The 23,595-nt window shown below is 38.1% G+C and overlaps 1 protein-coding gene across 5 annotated transcripts in view; it reads left to right on the top strand.

The window, feature by feature from the left end:
• ERG (ETS transcription factor ERG) overlaps positions 1-23,595 on the top strand; it is a 218,366-nt gene that overhangs the window by 176,205 nt on the left and 18,566 nt on the right. For 4 of the 5 annotated variants that reach the window (XM_014575421.3, XM_014575424.3, XM_075911963.1 and 1 more), the window contains 3 exons: positions 15,855-16,006; positions 21,035-21,238; positions 22,178-22,258. In XM_014575421.3, the coding sequence (XP_014430907.1) occupies positions 15,855-16,006; positions 21,035-21,238; positions 22,178-22,258 (437 nt within the window). The remainder of the gene's footprint in view (positions 1-15,854; positions 16,007-21,034; positions 21,239-22,177; positions 22,259-23,595) is intronic. The other variant, XM_014575429.3, reaches the window with a different exon arrangement.

Below are 23,595 nucleotides of genomic sequence, written 5' to 3'. Positions count from 1 at the left end.
AAGCCACTGTAGTTCAATTAAAGGCTACGATTAGCTGATTGGACTTTGAAAGACTATTTTAGCAGCCACATTTGAAAAAAGGTTAATTATTTCCAGTAATTATGTCCAGTTGTATTGATAAATGATTTATTCAGTATATTTTTGCGCTAAAATTACTACACGTAGTATCCTATTTTAATCAGATAAGCTAAAGACGTCTTTGGCTATGTCTACACTACCAGGTTATTTCAAAATAAATTATTTTGAAATAGTAACTCCCAAAATAACTGTTTCAAAATAAACGTATTCCTCTTCACAAACAGGAGTTATTACTTTGAAATAACAAGCCCATTATTTTGAAATAACAGGGTTGATAGTGCAGACGCTTGCCTCATTATTTTGAACATAGTGCTAGTGTAGACATGCCCTTAGTGTTATTTTTAAAAGATTGCATTGGGCCAAAAAGGGACCTGGAAGAGTTTTCTTGGTTTTGTGATCTTGACCTGATCTTTTTGATGAGAAAATGGTAATAACTCATAGCTAGGTGTTTCAGCTGCTCCCTCTGTCAAAAATGTAATGTACAGTAATAGGATAATGTAAGAAGCAAGCCCTTATAATGACAAACAGAGTGAGCTGTGGATCTTTATTCCCATTTTCATAAAACTTCACAGGAGTGACCTGAGGTCTCATGTTTAAAGTGCCTCACTCTAGCAATAGTTTCCATTTTTATGCATGATTGCTAGCTGTGTATAAATAGCGGGTACAAATTCCCATTACCTTGTAAAAAAGAGCCTGCATTTATTGACACATTAATCTGGTCTCCTAGACTCAAATCATTCAAAACAAAAACCAAAATGTAACATGAAAAACAAAACATCTACATGGAACTCCGCCCCACCAAAAGGACACGCATGTTGTGGATCTGTTTATATTTGCTACACTGCAAAACATCAGTACCATAGGTATGATAAAGCAGTCCAGCAGTTCTGGATTCTCAGAGAGTAATTCTGTACAGTAAATTGTGTCTCACATTGACAAAGTAATACAATATATTTTCAAAACTGGAGAGAAAATTCTGCTGAGATCAAATTTGAATTTCCACCAAATTCTCAAAAAATTGTGACACAGAAATAACAGTTCACTGACATATAAGTTATACAGTGGTTATATATAAGTTATGTAATCTTGTAAGATCAGTCAAAGACAGATTTCTAGTTTTATGTATTGAAAAGGTTTATTTATAGATAAGAATGTAAATGTTTTTTATCAATTAAAAAAGCAATGTTTCCCTCCCCCAAATATTACATTTAAATACTCCCCATTCTTCATGTTAGTAGATTCTGTGTAAGAATTGGTGGTTATATCTGGCTCAGCTCAGTGAAATATTCAAGAGTAAACAAATAGCATTACTGATTATTTAGATGTGTTGTAGTTATTTGTGATATTGTTAATAACTAGGGATGGAAAATCTTAGCTTCAAATATACATTTAGAAGGAATCTGGATAATGTGAGTCCATCTGAATTTTGTAGTTGGTCCCATTTCTATGATGGCACAAATCAAAATTCCACATTAAAATTCCCACAGATTTTGGGATGCTCAAAATCCAAATGAGTTTGACTATTATAGCTTGGAGACATCATTATTAATAATAATAAATAATATAGATTCTGTTTAAATGTATGATGACAAATCCCTGGGTACAATGAAAATATGCACATGTGGTTCAGAAAGGGGTGCCAAATGTGGCTTACAGCCATCTTTCCACACTGTGATACTGAACCAGATGTGAACTGAGCTGTTCCTATGGTGTAATTTAGACTGATCATCCAGCTGCTTGAAATCATTCTGGTTATCAATTGCCACAAGAGGGGGTATTATGCCACCCAGGAGTCACCAGAGCTTCTAACCGCTCACATTTTCCCCATTCCACCCCCTTTGCTGGCCACAGGCTGAGGAAGTGGTGTTATGAACCATTATTTGAGCTCTGCACTGCTGGAGGACCACCCTACATTAGAGTAATGCTCACAGAGCTGATGTGTTCTGGCAGTGTGGTGCAAACTAACTGCAGAGCGAGCAAAGTTTGAACCCCAGTATTTTTTATCTTGACAGAATCACCTAATAAAACAATGGACGATACCAAGTGATTACCATTGTGACCTGGCACACAGAACTTTATTCAGGTCATATTGTCTTAGAGGATAATGCAAGTCACTCTTACAGTTTAAAAAAAACATGTGACAAAAAACGCTGATCTTCTAAAATGGCTACCACAGCCAATTCTGGTTCCTTAAGTAGAAGGAACAAAACTGTTAATACACTGAATATAAAATAATAAGTGGAGACTCTGTGTTTGAAGTAAGGTTGACCTTATTAACTTTGTACTCATCAACACACCACATTAACAGAGCAAAACAGAACTGACGAATGGTAATGCACTTACTGCAGACAGCCAGGAGAATTTATAAATCTTCACAGGGGGAGTTGTCAAATATTTTTGTCCAAGTCCAAATTTCTTGGTCAAGATATAGTCAAGGTCCAGACTCCAGAGTAAACAGTCATATAATAAGAACAAAAATGATAATATTAAGTAAATAAGAAAATTTCAGGATCCGTGCAAAAGCATCTGGCTATTCAGATTTGACTTGGGAGCCATCTGTTAACTACCTGTTCTCTACAATTTCTGAGCTAAGAGGATTTGTTGAAAAAATAGATTAACACAAGAACACCATGATTTATGTATATGCAGCTGTGTACTTAACACACTTCTTTATAAATGTACTAAGGTAATTAACATTACAAACTTTTTATAGGGAAAGCTATTATTTTATTGTGCCTAACACATACATGCAAAAACAGATCTGTACTTAACTCTTCTGCAGTAATGAATATACTATAATAGGGTTTTTTTTATACTCTACTACATTATAGGTTTTTAAAAACCTTGAATTTGAAGCAGTTTTTTAAAATGACTGAAAAATGCAGCTCAAGCTAAGTTGTAATATGAGGCTCCACTGTATTTCGAATTTCTTATTATAGGACAAATCAGAATTTTCAAAAGGGACACATGTTTCCTTTGGTTCCATGCCATGGAGTAAATGTCCCCAAAAGTTATAACAGTTAGAATCCAACAAGGCCAAGTGCAAGAGAAAACCAGCTACATGCTTTGTCACATCACTGCATAACTGCAAAAGGGAGTCTTTAAAAGATAAGGTAGAAAACAGCACTTCTGAAAACTAGGTCCCCTTTACTTACATTGTAAGAGCAGTTGCATGTTTTTGTTATGCATTTCTAAAGCAGCTCACACCATGGAATCCTGATCCAATGTGGCAAACCTGATAAAGCCTGAGGACTGCCAACAGTCATTACATCACAAAAGAATGCCTGTCTCACTGAGGTAGGCGCCTGGTCATGAATGCAGAATTTCGGGGCGAGCAATAAAACAATGGTGATTTGCCAAGGTTAGCCTCTGACAGGCTGCAGCCACTATATTTACTTGCGCCTGCGCGGGTACCAGTGATCGCAGCACCTGTTGGCCGCAGATCACTGTTTCCAGCCAATGGGAGCTGGGACACCATTTCCCACAGCTCCCATTGGCTGGGCACGGCAATCCACAGCTAGCAGGACCTGCAATTGCCTGTACCTGCGGAGGCGCAGGTAAATACAGCGGTAGCCTGGCAGACCAGATTTAGCCCATGGGCTGATATTTGCCCACCCCTGCCCTAGAAAGATAGGCAGGTTACAGCAGCTTGAAAGGAATACAGTGGCCATGTGTGGTGAGTATATGTTTGTGGTCTCTAACAAATGTGGAAATTATGTGCTACATACTCATGTGTACCTGGGCCCCTGCTACTTGCTACTGATCCATACGTTTGGGCCCAGTGTTCCACAGCTTTCCTAACAGCCCATCTGTAATTTGACTCATGTTTAGTTAAGTAGTAGTACTGCCTGAAACTGAGCTGCACTATACTGACTGGAAATCTGCTTTACAACCTAATACACCTTTTCATGCCGTAAGGGCTTGTCTGCACTTACAGCACTTCATGAGAGTAGCTGTGCTTAGCAAAGACCCTACCTACTCGAGAGGTGGTAGTTATGTCACTGGAGAAGCCTTGCTGTCAGTAGCAAACATTTCACTCACAGGTGTGGATATGCCATACCACTGAGCAATGTAGTTATATTGACATAAATCTGTAATGTAGACCAGGACTTAATCTTTTACAGATCTCTTTTCTCTCTGCATTGATTTGCACCCCAGAGATTGTTTCCTTATTTTAATTATCCAGTTCTTAAAAGTAATCCAAATACATTCAAAAACAAAATGCACATAGTAGATGGCATGTATGCTCCTGTTTTTCATTTACACTAAAGTTTTTTACACCACTTTCGTTACAGTTACACCCACTTTGAGGCCTCTTCTTCACTCAGTGTAAATGGGCTGCAGTATATATATGCAGTATATATATACAATGCAGTGCTTATTTATTTATAAATTATGTTTCTTAATGGTTCCTCTAGGATCTTCAGAATATCCTCTGATTATTATATCTCTGAGGGTATGTCTACACTACCCCCCTAGTTCGAACTAGGGGGGTAATGTAGTCATTCGGAGTTGCAAATGAAGCCCGGGATTTGAATTTCCTGGGCTTCATTTGCATGATGCCGGCCGGCGCCATTTTTAAATACCGGCTAGTTCGGACCCCGTGCCGTGCGGCTACACGCGGCACGGACTAGCTAGTTCGGATTAGGCTTCCTATTCTGAACTAGCTGTACGCCTCATTGAACATGGAATAGGAAGCCTAATCTGAACAAGCTAGTCTGTGCCACGTGTAGCCGCGCGGCCCGGGGTCCGAACTAGCCGGCATTTAAAAATGGCGCCAGCCGGCATCATGCAAATGAAGCCCGGGAAATTCAAATCCCAGGCTTCATTTGCAACTCCGAATGACTACATTACCCCCCTAGTTCGAACTAGGGGGGTAGTGTAGACATACCCTAAGGGTACATCTCCATAGTAACATTATTTTGAAATAACTTAGTCCGCATCTACACAGCAGGCAGTTATTTCAAAATAATGTTGAAATACCATCAAGCAGGAGGACTTCTTACTCCGACTACTGAAACCCTCATTGTACAAGGAGTAAGGGAAGTCAGAGGAAGAGTGCTCTATTTCCAAATAAGTGCTGTGTAAATGTTCCCAATTTTGAAATAAGCTACACGATTGACATAGCTCAATTTGCATAGCTTATTTCAAGATAAGCCCTGCTGTGTAGATGCACCCTAAATGTATAACATGAGGGCTGCGTCTAGACTGGCAAATTTTTCCGCTGCTGCTTTTGCGGAAAAAGTTGCCAGCTGTCTACAGTGGCCGCTTGAGTTTCCGCAAGAACACTGATGATCTCATGTAAGATTGTCAGTGTTCTTGCGGAAATACTATGCTGCTCCAATTCGGGCAAAAGCCCTCTTGTGCAAATGCTTTTGCGCAAGACGGCCAGTGTAGACAACGCGGTATTGTTTTGCACAAAAAAGCCCCAATCGCAAAAATGGCGATCGGGGCTTTCTTGTGCAAAACTGCGTCTAGATTGGCACGGACGCTTTTCCGCAAAAAGTGCTTTTGCACAAAAGCGTCTGTGCCGATCTAGACGCTCTTTTCCGCAAATGCTTTTAACGGAAAAACTTTTCTGTTAATAGCATTTGCAGAAAATCATGTCAGTCTAGATGTAGCCGAGAGGTGGAACATGCAAGAGTGCAAGATGCTACAGTGGAGCTCTAGCAGTGTGATTAGTTGCATATTTTTCTGTATATTGCAGGACAGTCATTGAAAAGTTCCTTCTTATGGCATTATACTGCTTCCTGACCATATAATCTGTAGTTTGGTTGAGGATCTAAAATTTAAGAGTGTACAGACACTCTCTAAAAATAAATATATTCCACTTTACTTCCTCTTTCCCTGATAATGGTTCAGTGACTTTATAGTACTTACACTGCATTAAACCTCAATACAAAATGCTCTGTTATAAGAGCACTTGTGGATTACTGTATATTGAAAACTTCTGGCTTTCAAAACTATTATTGTTAAATTCCAAAGAAACTACATTAGAGTAACATTAAGGAGCTATTGTCAGTATGTTGCACATGGAAATAGATATGCAGTTCCCTTTCACAATAAAGGTATTTGTAAGACTAAATCCCAGGACACAAGAAGAAAAAATGTACTAGAAAAATGTAGCCTTAAAGGCTGAGTTAAGAAAGGAAATTTGGAATTAAAGCTGTCATTTACATTAATATTGCTGCACCTACAGTTTATATAATAATAAACTGTATCAAATTCAGAGTTCCTTTGAGTCTATTATGTCAATACAGCCACTACATTTCTTGCAGTGATACCAATAAAATAGTACCTGTGATGCCATTATACAGTCAATCCTTTTCCCTGAATTTTCCAGAATAACAGTACTGTGAAATAGCATTTTATTCACATCATCTATTACAAATGATTTAGTATTTTAATAGAGTGCCACTGGATAAATCAGGAGATCACATTTGTTATAGTGTTAATTATTATTTATTAGTTATTATCTATTGTAATTATGCATAATAACATTACATATGCAGATTTCCATAAAAACTAATGTATGCAGGCCACATTACATATACAGGATGAAATTTACTGTGATTCAAATGACTACACAGGTTGATGGCTCTGTATACATGGTCTTTTTGCCACTTAAATCCCATTTTTTTCCAGTGGCCACTTAATAGTTGTACATATGGGATTTAAATCACCTGATAAAATAGCCATTTTGAAATGGGGCCTAGGTTGCATATAGGGTCTTCTTAGAGCTGGGATGAATTCCACCCAGTAGAAATGTAACAATATCATAAAATACATTATGAATATTAGCTATAGTGAAATTACAATGGAAGTTTTCCAGAGTTAACTTTGCTGATTTAGTTGCTTTAAATAAATGTCAAAAATAATTATTTGTCATTAAGCTTTATATCATTTGCGAGGTACTATTTTTTAGATTTCACCAATTGTGCTCTAGAGTTGCTTAAAAAAACTCTTGAAGCTGAAAATGCCATGCTTCTTTTTGGTTGGCTCATTTGGGAATCTTTACATAAATATACTTGCCTAAAGACCTAGGCAAGTCTGAATATATAGTGTACAATGGAAGACTTCTCTGAATCAAGAGTTCCCAGTATTTTGTCTCACATTCTTATCATCCTTGTGTTAAGATCTTCTAAATAATAGCTATTTGATTGATACTTTACATACAAAAAGGACAGAAAGAGAATAATTGGGATAAAATTTAGATCCTTTTATCCATCTGAAAATTAACACAAAAAATCCACCTGGCAGAAATAATTTTAATACTGTTCATTTTTCAGTGGTATGTTTTTTCCCATAACTGAAATACAGTCACTCAGCTGGTGTTTGACGCCATCCTTTCCATCATTTGGTAGTTTATCGCTGGCACTCAGCATTAGTATTCTGGTTAAAACTTTGGCTCAGACTAAACTATGAACCCTATCCAAAGCCCACTGAAATCAATGGCAATTTTTCCACAGACTTCAACAGGCAGATCAGCTCCTATTTCATTTCACAACAAAACTGAGAATTATCTAATGGGATGACTTATCTAATATTATTTATTTGAGTAGACTCCATAAAGCAGCTGTAATCCTGGGAAAGGAATTTGGTCTTGGATATCCCTACTCAGACAGTTACCTTTATTCCTACTGACTGAGTAGTTAGTGTCCATGGCTGTGGGCCAGACAGAGAAAACTGAAACTTTCGTGTCTTCTGCTCACTGAGCTTTATGTTTGTCTGTTTGATGAAGAAGTTAATTGCTCTGAAAAGCCCCAGTTTAACATTGTTTTTGATTTGGCTGTGTTTTTGGCACAAACACTACTGTCAATGAGGGAGGGAAAAATGGTCTATCCAGCTCATATTTAGAGTAGGGTTTTTGGTGTGGTTTTGTCTGGTTGATGTAACTCAGAAGCTAATTATCTCACCACATTGTCATCTTAGCAGGGTTGATGTGGTTCTTGTCTGGCAGGTGCTAACACTGAAGAAATCACTTGATTCTCCAATTAAATAGGCTGGTTTACTTTAAACTGAAACAAATGTGTCTCAGAATGAAAACTGTGACTGAAATCATAAAAATGTAGAAAAGTAGCTAAATATGACTGTGTTTTTCACTTTTGAAAATTTAGACAGAGATTTTGTTTAGATATATGATTTTAATCTTAATCTTCTTAAATTTTGAAGTGAAATTCTGCAAAACCCTTCATCGTCATTCCTATGAGGTGATATGAACCTTAGGCAGAGGTGCAACACAAGGCCTATGCAGCATTTAAATCTCACTACACCCTATTTTGAAATCTTAAGTGATGTGTAGGCCTTGTAGTAACCCTCAGCACAGGGGACGTTTTGCCGATAGGGAACTGTAGGAAATTGAAGTGTGTAAAATTCTGCTGGCTCATACCAGTACAGTGCATTGTTGAACATTTAGTGTGTGTCTAGACTGCATCCCACTGTTGACAAAGGGATGCAAATGAAGCACATCGAAATTGCTAATGAAGCCAGGATTTAAATATCCTGTGCTTCATTAGCATAAACATGGCCACCACTTTTTTTCTACATGGAGTTTTGTTAACAAAAAGTGGCAGTCTAGACGCAGATCTGACGACAATAAACTCTTTTTAGACAGATCCTGTAAACCTCATTTTTTGAGGATTTTTTGACATAGCCTTACAGTTTAGTCTGTAACATATCAATAGTATTTGCTGTGTTTAATAAGAACTATATTAATTCTAAGATTATAACTAAGAACTAATATGCACATTAAAGGCAAAAGAAAGAATGTTATGTTTGCAGTGCTGTTATAGCCATGTTGGTCCCAAGGTGTGAGACAAACAGAGTAGGTGAGGTAGTAACTTTTATTGGACAAATTTCTGTAGATGGGAGTTACGAGCTTTCAAGGTACATAAAGCTCTTCTACAGGTGAGGAGAAGGAAAGTAGAGTTACTGAGCTAAATACAAGTTGATCAAGATTGTTAAGTAGAAGGAGGAATGCATGCAGGAGGCATTCACTTGAAATGTGTGGGGTAATTTGGGGTATGCAGAAAGGACTTATCGTCTACGATGGGTGATAGATAGTATAGTGTATTAAGGTAGTGTTAAGGTAGTATTACACATTGTTGTAATGAGCCATAAAACCAATTTCTGTATTAAGCCCATAACTTTTGAAGTTAAATCAATTTACAATTTAAGATTATTAATTTAAAAAATGGGTTAATCTTTCTTAACGTAATATGTTTGTGAACATCAATTTCACAGCACAAACATGGTAATCACTAAAATCACCACACACTGTGGATTCTGGTTTTTATACAAAATGTCATTTCTGTGTATGCATGGCATTCTGTACTTTGCTAACTTTCTGTATGATTCCTGCCTATAAAAGAAGGCATATGTGGTTTGGGAAGGGCCCCGACTTCCAACACACTGGTATTTTATGAAACCACAAACACAACAGGCTTGTACGCTCTTGAAATGAAATACAATTTGAGAAATGTAATCCATTACCATTATAATAGAGTTTCTATAAAAATAATAAAAGAAAAACAAGAGAAAATAGGTCCTGAAAGGTATAGGCCAACTGGGAAGTTATTTGTGGCTTTGGCTTGCCTAACTCTGTATCAGACTTCTCCCTGGCAGTAATCTAATTGTAAATTATGTATATACAGAACATCATTTCTTAGCTTTGGCTGTTAGTGCCCCCCTCTCCTTTCCCTTTCTTCACTCCAACCTCACACATAAGAAATATTGAAGTGTTTGCACTAATGGAGAAATGACAACGTGCAGTCAAACTTAAACCAGCTGTTTCCCTGCACTGTGAACACAAAGAGCAGGGCTGGCCTGGTAATATTTATAGCTTGCCTGGCCTCTAGTGAGCTAGATGCTGACTGCCTTAATTTGCTGTGATGGCCTTAGGGCTCGAAGCATCTGTGGATTTTGAGATAGCCAGAAAAAAGCAGGGGTGGGGAAGGGGGGATTGTTTCAATTAGCAAAAAGCTATTGTTTGATTGAAAATGTATGGCTGCTATATATATGTCCTGGTAAATGAGCATCTTTTGTTTTGCCTGCAGAATACCAGTGAGGTTATATGTGTTGGTGTATTGGGTTTTCTTTATCCTTTTGCTATCTGAAATAACAGAAGGTTTTGATTCAAGACACAGTTGTAACAACATCATGGGTTCCATGGTCTCATTTGAGATACCCTTCAAAAATGAGAAGGCTTATCCTGGTTAGCAAAAAACAAGCACAGTTGTCTGAAATGTTCACCTCCAAAAGGAATTGCCCATAGAGCATGCACAGCCAATCTTAAGTTGTTGTCTTAAGGTATGTCTACACTGCACGCTTATTTCTAAACAAGCTATTCCACAATAGTTATTCTGAAATACTTTATTCCGAAGTAGAGCATCTACACTGCAGGGAAGCCTCAAAATTAGTCCAAGGCAGGCTTCCCTAATGTACATGTGTCTGGGGCTATTTTGATTTAGAGCCTCAGGAAGCACTGGGGAGGAATAACTTAGAATGGCCATGGTGAGGGGCTATTTTGAAATAGGCATTATTCCTCATAGAATGAGGTTTACAGATTTTGAAATAACCTGTCTGTTATTTTGAAATTAGTTTGGAATAATGGAATGGCTGTGTAGATGCTCAAATTGTTATTTTGAAATAATGGTAGTTATCTCGAAATAACAGTGCAGCCTAGATACATCCTTAGAGAAATAATATTAAGCTAATGGTAAAACAGATGAGTTTTCTTATGATATTCTTTTCCTTGGGTATATGAATCTACCATGAAGGATACATCCTGAGAAATAGTTTAGCAAGGTATGGAGGAAAGAAAATATTTGTAAGTATTTTTTATACAAGGCACAAACCTTTTCACATTACATTCAATGGCTTAAGCCTCATCAATCTGAATGGAAACAGGATCAGTACAGCATGGCTAATAGGAAATATTATAACCTACATTCAGGTTTTGGTGTTTTCATGTCTGTGTTATATTGTAATCGTGTGTAAAGACTGTTGTGATGCTTTTGTAAGAAAGAGGCTATGCAAAAACAGGGACATGGTCTCTCAATGGGCCAATTGCAACTACATACCCTGAAAATGTCAATGGGAATGTGCTTGAGTAAGAATTGAATGAGAACAACATTATCTGCCTACTTGCGCACGTATAACACCAATTAGCTATAACTTCAGTTATGCCTGATATGGGGAAGAACATAGAAAGCATCTCTGAACTCTGTCAACTAGATTGATCTTCTGGTATCATGATTAAAGGCTCAGTTCACATGCAAAGGAATATCAGTTCTTGTCAACAAAGCCTCTAGGATCTGTAAAGTTTCTAGCTGTTTCTCCACCCTTTGTGCAAGTTTTTGGCAGTTTGGGAATGGCTTTGGTTCCCTAATTGCTCCTTGTGTCCCAACCAGTGTTGGTGCCCAGTAGTCTTTTTCATATATTCATCTGCTAAGAAATTCACAGCTGACGTGGACTGTTTCCACAGTGATGCATGTGTTTGTGATTTAGGCACATAGCTGGCTGTATAGTTTATGTAACTGTTGCAATGGAAAATATTGATTAAAAATGTAGTGAAAATTTTGAAAAGTGCCAAAAAAGTCAACAGTGATAAAAAGGCCATTTTTCAAAGAAAATGTTTTTGCTGGAAAAGTTTGTGCAGAGAGAGAGGAATAAAGATAGCTTGCAACAAAATTAGTTTGATCTCCAGATATTATAATTTTGATCAAATATAATTAATGTTTATTGGCTCTGCCTTTCTGAGGGATGCTTCTTTGCATGGTGGGCCCCTGCCTTCTGTGGAAAAGAAGGCCTATAGAAGCCTCTGAGGTGCATAAAGAGGGAGTGTGGATGGTGTGAGCCAGCAGCAAGAAATGGGTGGGCCTGGTTTTGGAGGGGAACAAGTGAGGTAGGAGGAGAGAGTGCGTAATGCAGCCTGGGAATCTAAATATTGGGATGAACCATAGCAAGCAGGGGAGAGAAACTCATGCTGATTCCCAGAACCATAGGATGTTTTCAGGGGAATCTCTGCAAGGAGATTCTAGGAGTTCTACTCTCATGAGACCCCCTTCCCATGCAAGTAGCTGTGGGAAAGAATAACCTAAGCTGTTGTTAAATTCACTAAATGAAACACTAGATAGGTATTTCAATAACACAATTGGTTTTATTGTTTCTCTCTGGGAAATGAAAGATAAGAATGTTACAAAAAGAGATAGATTTATAATCAAAATGATGTACATTATCTTTCATTTGTCATCTCTTGCATTTGCACACAATGTAGGTATTTTATGTCACAGTAAATATTTCCCTCAATACTAAACTATAAAATTGTATTTCATATATTTATTTATTAACTTAGTTCTGCTCCCATCAGAATCTATGAATGGCTTCAATGAGAGCAGGAATGGTCTCTAATCAAATCATTTTCAAATAATTTCTTCCCAAATAAAGGGACGATTCCTGGTTCCAAAAGCTGATAGAGAAATATTTTGCTCAACAAATGTTTAGCAGCACTTAGAATTGAATTGGTTCAGTATCTGAGAAAACAGTAAGAGTGCTGCTAAATTGGTCTTGGTTAGCAAGTATTGTAGCTTGTTTAAGGCTTTTGTAAATTCCAGGTGTAACAAAGTATATTTACTAAGGGTAAAAATAACATGCAGCTGTGAAGAAAAACATCTCGGGTTTCAGGTCAAGCTTGCAGTTCAGAATGAATCACTGCAAAGCTGCACCCTTTGTACTTGGGCACAACTTTCCGAAGTCAACTTTTTTACTGCCCTCAGTCCCCTGATGATTCAGAAATAAAGCAGACTCACAAAATGTCCTAAAAAACCTTTTAAAGTCAATCCCTTTCTTGTTGTTTTGTATACTAAAAATATCTTTTTCTGGTGGCTGCTTATGTTTTCAGTTTTACTCTTCATATTATGAAAGTCACTTACATTTGCTGAATTAGTCCCACTTTAAGAAAGCAGTTATGCATACACTTAACTTTAAGGACGTTGGCACTTGCTGAAAGTTAAGCATGGGCTTAAATGCTTTTCTGAATGAGGGCTTCGTCATTTATCCTAAAGAGAAAGGCACCAAACTCTTGACCATCTGGATTTTAATGAAATATGCTAACTTAAGTTGTGATCATTTTTCTCCCCCTGCTGTTTATAATCAGATCAGAGAACAACCTTAGCAGTCCTGTCAGTCTGCCAAAAGCTTTTTCCTACTACTGGATCTTTCACATAATTTGTTGTTTAGCGTTTACAATAGTTTTTAATGCATGACTGCCAGTGGATATGGCGCAGGCTAAACCTGATATATTTTGTACTTACATCAATCCATTTAAATCCCTTTCATTCCAAGTTCTTTTTATAGAAAAAGAAAATTAAGTAACTTTGTAAATTAGACCATAGGATGTGGCTAGTAGTCTGTTTCACAAAACTATTTAAAATAATCTCAACATACAAAAAAATCAATGAACAGGCCAAGCTGCCCTCACTAACATCCATTTAATGCCATTGGCTTCAATAGATTTGTACCAATATGACTGAAGGCAGAATTTGGCTTGTGTCTCTAACTATAAAAGGAGTTAAGTATGCAACTTCATTCATACACAGGTGACATCTTCCTTTGTTAAAAGTAAACAGAAAACCCCAAATATTTCAGCCACAAAGAGATTTTCTCAGGAACTTACTCACAACATGTAAATATGGAAATTTTTTGGTCTATTTGCTTCTGTGTGGTAGAAATAAGGTTTAACAGGCTGTAGTAGTTAATTCAGTTTATATTTAGAGGCATGCACTGGGGAAAAATTCGCTCTAAAAAATACCTGAATATTGTATCTCAATGTGGGTGGAGATAAAATCCACCATCATCCAACCTGAGGCCAAGATGTGGAGTTGACATCTGATATATATAGACATGCACACTCTGAAACAATTTGGTGATATTGGCCCCATTTGAGCAAGAAATTTAAGCAAATGCCTAACATTGCCTTCAATGGGACTCCTTACAAGTGCAGCAGTTCTCAAACTTTTTGTACTAGTGACCCCTTTCACATAGCAAACCTCTGAGTGTGACCCCACTTCTACATTAAAAATGAGATGGGGGCTCTGGGCTCTCAGCCCCACAGAACAGACAGCGCCTGATCTCAATATAATCACCCTTGTGACCACTGAGGGGTCATGACCCACAGTTTGAGAACCCCTGCACTAAAAGTTAGGCATGCACTTAAGTAATTTGCTGAATTGGGGGGGGGTCATAGCTGCACTTTTATTAGCTATTAATTGATATTTGAACAGCAGAAATATCAGAATTTTTAAAATGAACCCTTAGCTGACAAGATAGATGTACACTCTAAGGAGCTATCCCTTTTACCTCTTCCTCTTGTATGGATTCTGGGCCAATGTTTGGGTCATTTCCCCCCTTTTGTCCCCATCCAAGTGCAAGTATAAGTGTGAAAGCATGCATAATCTGGTCACATGTGGCCGTCTGCGTTGACACCTACATGCATTGCCTTACCAGGAGTATAAATAATCTGAATTGGGCAGGTCACACAGTGTTCTTGGGCAGATTAAAGGGACTATGCTAAAACACCTGGACCACATCACAGGGCCACTTTTCCCTGCCTTGAAATAGACCTTCATGATTTAATACATGGAAGACACTGCAGATTCTGTGGTGTGTAAAACTGATAGGGTTTGGGAGGAGCCACGATTTAGGTACAACTGCAATTTATGGTGTTACAATGTCCAGAAAAAGAAAATCTTTTAAGAGTGTAGACAGGCTGCCTCTTTCATCAATGTGACCTGCTGCCTATTACGCATATCCACAGTACAGCTGCATTATTGCAACAGCAGAATTAAATGAATGATTACGATATTAGTACTGTATAATTTTTTAAAAAACAACCTCTTCACATTTGAAGATATTATCCTGTGGTTGTGTTCTTTCTTTTGATTTTTTGAAGCAGTATTTGTCTATATGATGAAACACATTGAAGACATTAAATTAAGGGTCAAATATGCCTGTGTCTGGCAGGAAGAAAATTGTGATGCCATTAAAAGGCCATTAGGGAACCCCCTATGGAACATTAAACTCTAAAGGCTCTATTCAGAAAGCAAAGCCAAGAGTAAAAAGGTGTCTGGTTGCAGATCCTCTGCAGATGTCCAGTGCTTAGCTACAGTACCATGGAGTCTGTGTTAGGCGGGAGCTGAAAGTCTTTCCCAGTCATGCATGTGGTATTTTGAATCATGGCTTTGGCAAAAGCCTCTTTTATATGGGCATACTTAGAAGTGTCTGCACTGCACTACATGATATGCATCTAATGGAACTGAGCACGTACCTAGTGAAACAATGGCAGCAATGGAGTTAGAAAGTTCTCCAATGCTAAGTAGCAACTTTGGCTTCAGATGTTTCTGTGTGCTTTGCCATGTTTCTCATATCCCTTATTTAGAGAGTCAGAAGCAGGGTCGCTATCTGTGACAATCAAGTCTAAATCCTCTAGCCCTTCCTCTTACTCTGGCCAGTAATTAATTTATTGTATTTTCACAAATATAGGGCCAGATCCTTAGCGGGTGTAAACTGGTGTATTTCCATTTAAATCCATCATATTTTCAGAACAAAATCAGTTAAGGGACTAGAAGCAGAGACTTTTTGCACTAGCTGCCAAGTTTCCCAGATGACTGGTCAGCCCTTAAAGTAGAGTCTCCCTGTCTCATATACAATTTGAATACTAATGAAAAGATTAGTGACGTTGGTATAATAATGTAGGCAAATTCTGATTGTTTTTCTAGGAATTCCCCTGATGACTGCAGCGTGGCTAAAGGAGGGAAGCTGGTCAGTGGCTCAGATAATGTCGGCATGAACTATGGAAACTATATGGAAGAGAAACATGTTGTACCACCGAACATGACAACCAATGAACGAAGAGTGATTGTTCCAGCAGGTTAGAAACTTTAAAAGCAACTTCTCTCCCCTTTTAAAGTAGCAAAATCTGTAACTGATATTACTAGGAAATCTGTTAATCTAATCAGATCAAAAGATTACCTGTTTTTAAATTAAGTTAGCTATGTCGCATGTCAAAGACAGTTTGATAAGAAAGATTAGGAAAAAAGAATATGAACTCCCAGAATTGTTATGAAGAATGAATTGAGAAATAGAAAAATAAAGCCACCTCATCAGCCTATGCTGCTCACATTACGGAGGTTTCAGATGTCTCCTCCCTGGCTTTCCCTAGCCCTTCGCTCTCCCCTCAGCTATAGAGGCTACAACTGCCACTGGCTTTTGTGAAGAACACACGAGAGGAGGAAATGTTCCTTGCACAATTTCACCCCATCAAGTGACAGATATAGTCTGGGCCTAAGCATAATGAAAATTGGCCCAGTTGTGGAATAAGCAATGCAGGATAAGCCTATTGTTTAAATCATTTCTCTGTGTTTGAGCAGTGTAATACATTTTAATAAACAATCTGACAACTCCCTGTAAGACAATGGCAAGGCTGATAGCAACCTTTATTATGGAATTCAGAAGGTAATTATACAATAAGGCATTCACTATTTCAAGATCTGTCTTCTTTGCATACCTCAGGTGACGGGAATAAGCTTCAAATTGCAAAACGATCAGCATGCATACACCCAAACTCAAAACAACAATCATGTTACAATATAAATATATGCACAGGACATCTACATGATGTAGGTAGAAAAGTATAATTTGCTATTAGCTCTTGATCTGCATAAATCACCTTGTATGAAATATTCCTGCTGATACTACATTGCATAATGTTTTTACAGTTATTCAGTTGCTAAGACTGCAAGAGCACTAACTGTGGCTAATTTTGCAAGCTGTAATTACATCAGTTATTTGTCAAGCAACATACATACATACACACACACACACATTGCACAATATGTTTTTTCTGAACTGCAGCAAAGAGATTCATTTAGTGATAAAACCCTTTTGCAAAATTGGAAACAGGCAGCACTGAACATGATAGCTTTCATATGTAACTTTGCGAAATGAACACTCCTTTCAATGATAGCTCCTGATTTTCCTGACCTTTTAATACCCATGGGCTTGTAAAAGTGATAAAGAGGTCTTTCCTTTTAGCATTTCCCTTCAGGTATGTTTTGAGAAGACTCTAACCGTGAGTTAGGGATTAAGATGATCATAGTTACAATCAGTTATTTTATAAACTATACAAAAATACTTGGGGGTGAGGCTCATCTGTCAGACATTCACTTCTCTTCCAAAAGTGCAGTGTAAATGATGATGTGGCAAAGCGCCTTAGAGAAATCAGAACATGGGATTTTTAACTTGCAGTGAAGCTAATGACAGAGTTCAGAACTCATATCAGATTCATCACTAAGAATAAGAAATGGTTGGTGAATCTGCAAGTATTTGGCTGTTCACTTCAATTTAAACTGAATTTAACTGATGAACTGCTTGTGTTGTCCCTCTGAGGACTGGGCAAACACAGATCCTCTGATAATGAACTTTATTTCTAGTTCCCCACACCACACATCCTTTCCTCCCTCAGACCCCCGTCTATGAAGATCATCCAGGTCCCTCATACTACTATCCATGCCGGGCAAGATGTGGCCTGGGGGCCGGATCTGTCCCACCTAACACTTTGATCTGTCCTGCAGACTGCATCTAGCTGCTTTCTATTTATATTCTGCTGCCCGTGCCGCCAGATTTTCTGGTGATGGCATAGGCAGCAAGATCCTATTTAAATGGCTCATGGCTGCCGGCTGTAATACTATTCAAGCAGGGGGCAGAGCCGTGAGCCCTTTAAATAGCCACAGTAACTCTTGGCAGCTGCCAGGCAATGCAATAGCAACAGGGCCAGGAGCTGCGAACCACCTGCTGTGTTATTAATTCAAAACCTTCTGCCACCAAGCAACTCTGGATGGAGGCTAGTCTCCAGCCCCGCCCCTTCTGCTCCAGGTCACGTTCCTTCTGGGGGTGGAGCTGGCCTATGACCACATACCAAAATTCATTAAGTGTCCCCCCTGTGAAAATTATTGCCCACCCCTCCTCTAGGCTGGGGCCTGGCTCATACTTCCCACTAATCTGATAATTCTGTCTCTGGTGTGCTCAAAAGATCCAGAGAGCTAAGGGCTCAGACCCTCAAAGGGTTAAAATGAATGTAACAAACTAAGTGAGAAGCCCAGGATGTGTGGGTGTTGAAGTGAGCAGCTTCAAATAGTCTGAAAAATTTTGATGAGCATCATAGACCTTTCAGAATGGCTTTGGAAAGCTGAATAGGTTAAAACTGATAAAGGGAGGAAGGGTGTTTTTGTGATCGAGGCACGCGTTACACAAACAAACTGAAGCGCAAAGTTCAATTTCCAGCTCTGTCATGGGATCCCTGTATGACCTTGGCCAAGTCACATAATCTTTTTCTTTTCAGTTCCTGATCTTTGAGAATGATGTTTTATCTTCTATGATCTTTTGTCTGTTTAAAATATAAGCTCTTCAAAGCAGGAGCTGTCTCTTACTGTTTTTGCATAGAGTGCATGGCTTGATGGGGCCTGAAATTGGTTGAAGCCTATAGGCACTATTATTATACAAATAAATAATGAGGAGAGAGGTCAAGGGTTCAGATCCTATGACTCTGTGGGATGAGAGTGGAAAGAGGGAAATCAGAGGAAAAGGTGATAGTAGAGTTAGGGATTAGAACTGTGTGAATAACTGATTTCCATGGATGAACTGAATTATTTGAGGAAAAATAGTTTCGTGTCAACTCAAATCAAAAGTTATAGAAAATTTTAGGGAACTCCAAAAAATTAAAAAATTTAATTCTGGTTCATGCTAAATATTTTGTTCATCCTACAGCAGCGGGTCTTGTTTCCAATCTTGATATTTTATACTTTTTAGAATTATTTAGCTCTGATTGAAGACATATTCAAAATGAAAAGTTTCTCGAATCAAAAAATCAAAGTATTTCAATATATTAACTTTTCTAATTTTATTTGTTGAGTATTTTTTTCTAGCTGAAATGATTTGTTGAGTTCAACACAAATTGAAAAATGTTTTGTTCAACATGGATATGCAGTTTTAGGGAAAAAAATGTTTGTTCACAAATTTTGCTCAACTCTTTAAAAAAAAAAGTGGGGATAGGAATGGGCAAAGTTCTGGACCAGTTCATTTTTCCCTGTAGCAATTTTTGTCAGCATCTGATCTAATTAATACAAACTAGAGCAGGGCAGGATCTGTTTAGCAGCATACAACAGTACATCACAACATTCTAGGACAGACACAGATTAATGAGATTGAAAGTTCAGAGCTAATGCTTTTTGGAAGTCCCCTTTTCGTGCATCTTGTATTAATGAAAACAAAAGTGTGAGCGATCAACAAGACATAAGTATTACTAACTACGCATGAAAGGAAAATTGAAAATAATGAACAGGTCACATACTGCCTGGGTAAACATAAAAATATAAAACTTTAAGAGTCAAATGTGAAATGCTGTGTGTTTAAACAGGCATCTTGCAATCTTTACGTGATACAAATTCAGTTTTGAATCCTCAGAGTAAATCCTGTTCAGCTGACATGATAGCAAGAGCATTAAGCTTTGTTTCTTCCATTGTTGACCAAAGTTGGCTTTTTTTTTTCAAACAAAGCTTAGGGAACAATCACTGTGCTTCACCGCTGGCAATGGGTACATTCAAATACAGTCTCAACGCAATGAAAATATTTGGGAAGACATTACTCAGAACTTTGCCATGCAAAAATCTGATGAGTTCAGGAGTGCTCTTATCCTGCCTGTCACCATAGCTTATAAATGCTGAAAATTGAGACATTTTGGCAAAGAGTTCAGTGCTCTAGATCATTCAAGTAAGAATTAAGCAACCAGTGAATGCATGTTTTCTTCTCCTCTTCACTTTGTATTTTTAAGATTAGACTAGGGGGCTGTGCCCCCGCTCGCTATGTTTGCCAACTCCCTTCCTGCTTCCCCAGAGCACTGGGGAGGGGGGAGGCTGCGGGTCTCTCACCCCCCCCCTCCAAGTATGGGGGAAACAGGAAGGGGAAGGCTGCGTAGCTTCATACCTCTACCCCCAGAGCACTGGGGAAGGAGAAGTCCATGGGACACTTGATTCCCAAGCACTAGGGAGGGAGGAGGGAGTGGGCCACACTACTCTGCCCCCCCAGCATCAGGGAGGGAGGAAGCTGTGCAGTTCTGGCCCCCTCCTGGAACATCGGGCAGGGAGGGAGCTGCGTGGCTCCCATCCCCCCACTCCTGCGAGCACCAAGCAGTCGGTGCAGCTCCCGCACCAACCCCCAGAGCACCAGGGAGGGGAGTAGGATGCCAGATAGCTGAGGAGGGGCTGTGGGATGCAGAGTGATGTGCTGATGTCACTCTGTCATCCCACAGGAAAAATTTTTTATATATAGAGAGAGAGAAAATGAAGACTGCTAACTGAATTTATGCTAATTTACTAAATAACAGGCCTCACTCAGGCCTTACTGAAGTCCATACTCAGTCTTTCCAAATGCTCTTTACTTCACTGAGCGTTTTGCCTACATAAAGAGTATGAATTTCACCAGAAAACTTTGAAAATGATCCATGACTGGCTTCTGTCCTGCAGCAAGTGCTGTGAATGCAAACACCTCCACCCAGTAGGATTCTGCACATGGCCAGGGCTTCATACTCCTGTGTGAACAGTAGTGTAAAATAATGATGAGACATAATAGCTGGGGATGAAATCTGTGGGAGGATAAATTAACAGTGAAACGAATATGTTAAAGTAATAACCAGAAGTCCTAGCTCACCTCCATAATTTGTACAGCAATTTTTTCTCAGGTTGTCTTCTCCCCTAAAATGGGCCAAATTCATTTTTGTATAACTACACTGAAGTTACTGTATCTTGGATTAACATCATCCAGTATGACAATAATTTACTTTGATAATTTAGTACTAGTTCCAGTATTAAAAATGGCTAATTTTATGCTTTGTGAAACCATTCAGATCCTACATTATGGAGCACCGACCATGTACGTCAGTGGTTGGAATGGGCCGTGAAGGAATATGGTCTTCCAGATGTTGACATCTTGTTGTTCCAGAATATTGATGGGAAAGAACTATGTAAAATGACCAAAGATGACTTCCAGAGGCTCACCCCAAGCTATAATGCAGATATCCTCCTCTCACACCTACACTACCTCAGAGAGAGTAAGACTATTTTCCTTCGTTATGATGGTTAGAATAAATCTGTCAACAGCATTTCCAGTTGTAGTGTCTTTTCATTTTGGGATTTCAAATCTCCCAACTTCGAATGTTACAGCTTCCAAGAATATTATTAGAGCCTATCCAAAGCTTATTCATGTTGATAGAAAGACTCCCATTGACTACAGTGGGTTTAGATCAGGTTTATTGTGACTACTTTAAGAAATTATTTTAGGAATATCTCCTAATGGGCAAAAAATTAATTTGAAACCCAGTTCATTCATCCATAATACTGTAGGAAGAAAATTAAAGGGACTTGTTGTGATGATGTTTTTTCTGGTCACATATTCTTCTTTCCATTTTAGCTATGAGAACCCTAAATGAAAGTAAAAACATTGATTTATAAAGAAAATTCCAGGCATGATTCTTTGAATATATATGATCTGTTCTACTCTGCATATGTGCATGTAGCTCTCACTGGAATTAATAGGAGTTATGTACATTCATGCAGAAGAGAAAAGAATCTTCTAAATCTCAAACCAAAGGATTTGTGGCTGATGGCTAACTTTCTAAAGGGGGAAGAAGGGAATAGTGAATTAATGATTTGAAGGATGTAGTCCTCACATAATTTGTATAATTTAAGACATTAAAATGATCAAATGTGGTTTTAAAAAAAACCAAATTTGCAACACCAGTGTGGTGCAGTCTTTTCTATACACACACACATACACACATACACTCAGACTGAAATATTATGTATTAATGATATTATTTCAATGAATATCCTAGTTTAAACTTTAACATACACACCTCCCCCACAAACAGCAGAACTAAACTGATTGTTACTTGACTTGCTTTAAAACAATCCTATCGGGGGAAAATGTTTTTAGAAGATAATTCTCATTTTTTTTTCATTTTGGTGTTGCTTTTTGTTTTGTTTTGTAGCTCCTCTTCCACATTTGACTTCAGATGATGTTGATAAGGCCTTACAAAACTCTCCACGGTTAATGCATGCTAGAAACACAGGTAATGCTGGCATCGCTCCCATTCCTATAGGTCATCTTTTAAAAGCACAGGATTCCTGTTTGAGTTGCATGCTAAAAAATGGAAATGGTAAATCAGCAGGGAGATGGTGTATTCTCCCCTGATATTTGTGTAAGGCTTAGCAGTGACATGAGTTTTCCATGTGCACACTGAACAGAAGTGAGATCGTTTGGTACCAGATTTTGCAATTGGATCCCTGTGTGCAAACTCTTATTCCTGTGCAGGTGCAAGGTTCCATCCACATGCAACAAACTACACTTAATCTCTAAGATTCTGATCTAATCTTATCAAAGCCACACAGGTGGATCCTTTTGCCTGCATGGAGTCTCACACATGTTAATGGAGCACTGGACTGGCTCAGAAATCCACCTGTACAGATCAGTTTGCAGCTTTGGTGCCAAAGTCTGGTTAATTTCTCCCATTGAGTATACTGCAACATGGACCCATGCAGTATACTGTATCACATATTTAAATACTATTTTATCACACACAAAAAACTGGATAAACAGGGATTTTACTTTTCCCCAATTATAAAAGACAGTACTGACTATTTTCCTGATGGAGTATTTCCAGAGGTGTTTTTTTTTTTCAATTTAGACTGTACCAGCAATAAAATTAAACCTGCTAAATTTATAACCTTACAGAATGTAAAAGATGTATGGAATTTCTTTAAGGCAAAAAATCCCTTTTTACCATGCTAGTCCATTATCCCCTACTACTACTATACTTGGGCCTTTTTAAAGTGTGTATGAGGATGGTGGGAGAGAATATATTTTATGGACTGTTCTGTGCTGAAGTCCAACTAAGTGTTGATTCTTCTCTCTGTGCAGTGCTTCATAGATACGCACATACCCTTCCATGACATACATTGTCTACAAAATGGAACTTCTCCCCAAGTTTCAGAAAAGTTTGGTCTGAATTTGAGATTTTTTAAAAATAGTTATTACTACTCACCATTCCATGAGCCACCCTGGACAAATTGGAGATAAATATAAAACACTCCATAGAAATTGATTTCTTCCACAAAATTCTGTGATATTACAAGTTTTCACTCCAAATATTTATGGAAAACTTCAGTGGAAGTTTTGTTCTCACAGTTTTATAACAGAGGGTGACATAAAATGCTATATATTTGATTAAATAAAAAAGTTTTAAATATCACGTTATCATGCCTGAGGGTATTAGTTACCTACAGTGACCAGAAATAACAACTATTTAAGAAATGGAAAAGCTAATATAAAAAATAATTTGAAATACTCTACACATTTTCTCTTTTGCTGTAATAATTAGCACTGTTTCCCTGAAAAATTACAGCATAA

This window comes from Pelodiscus sinensis, chromosome 1, assembly GCF_049634645.1.
Source record: "Pelodiscus sinensis isolate JC-2024 chromosome 1, ASM4963464v1, whole genome shotgun sequence".
In the NCBI taxonomy this organism is placed as follows: Eukaryota; Metazoa; Chordata; order Testudines; family Trionychidae; genus Pelodiscus; species Pelodiscus sinensis.
This window is presented reverse-complemented; position numbering and strand designations above follow the sequence as displayed.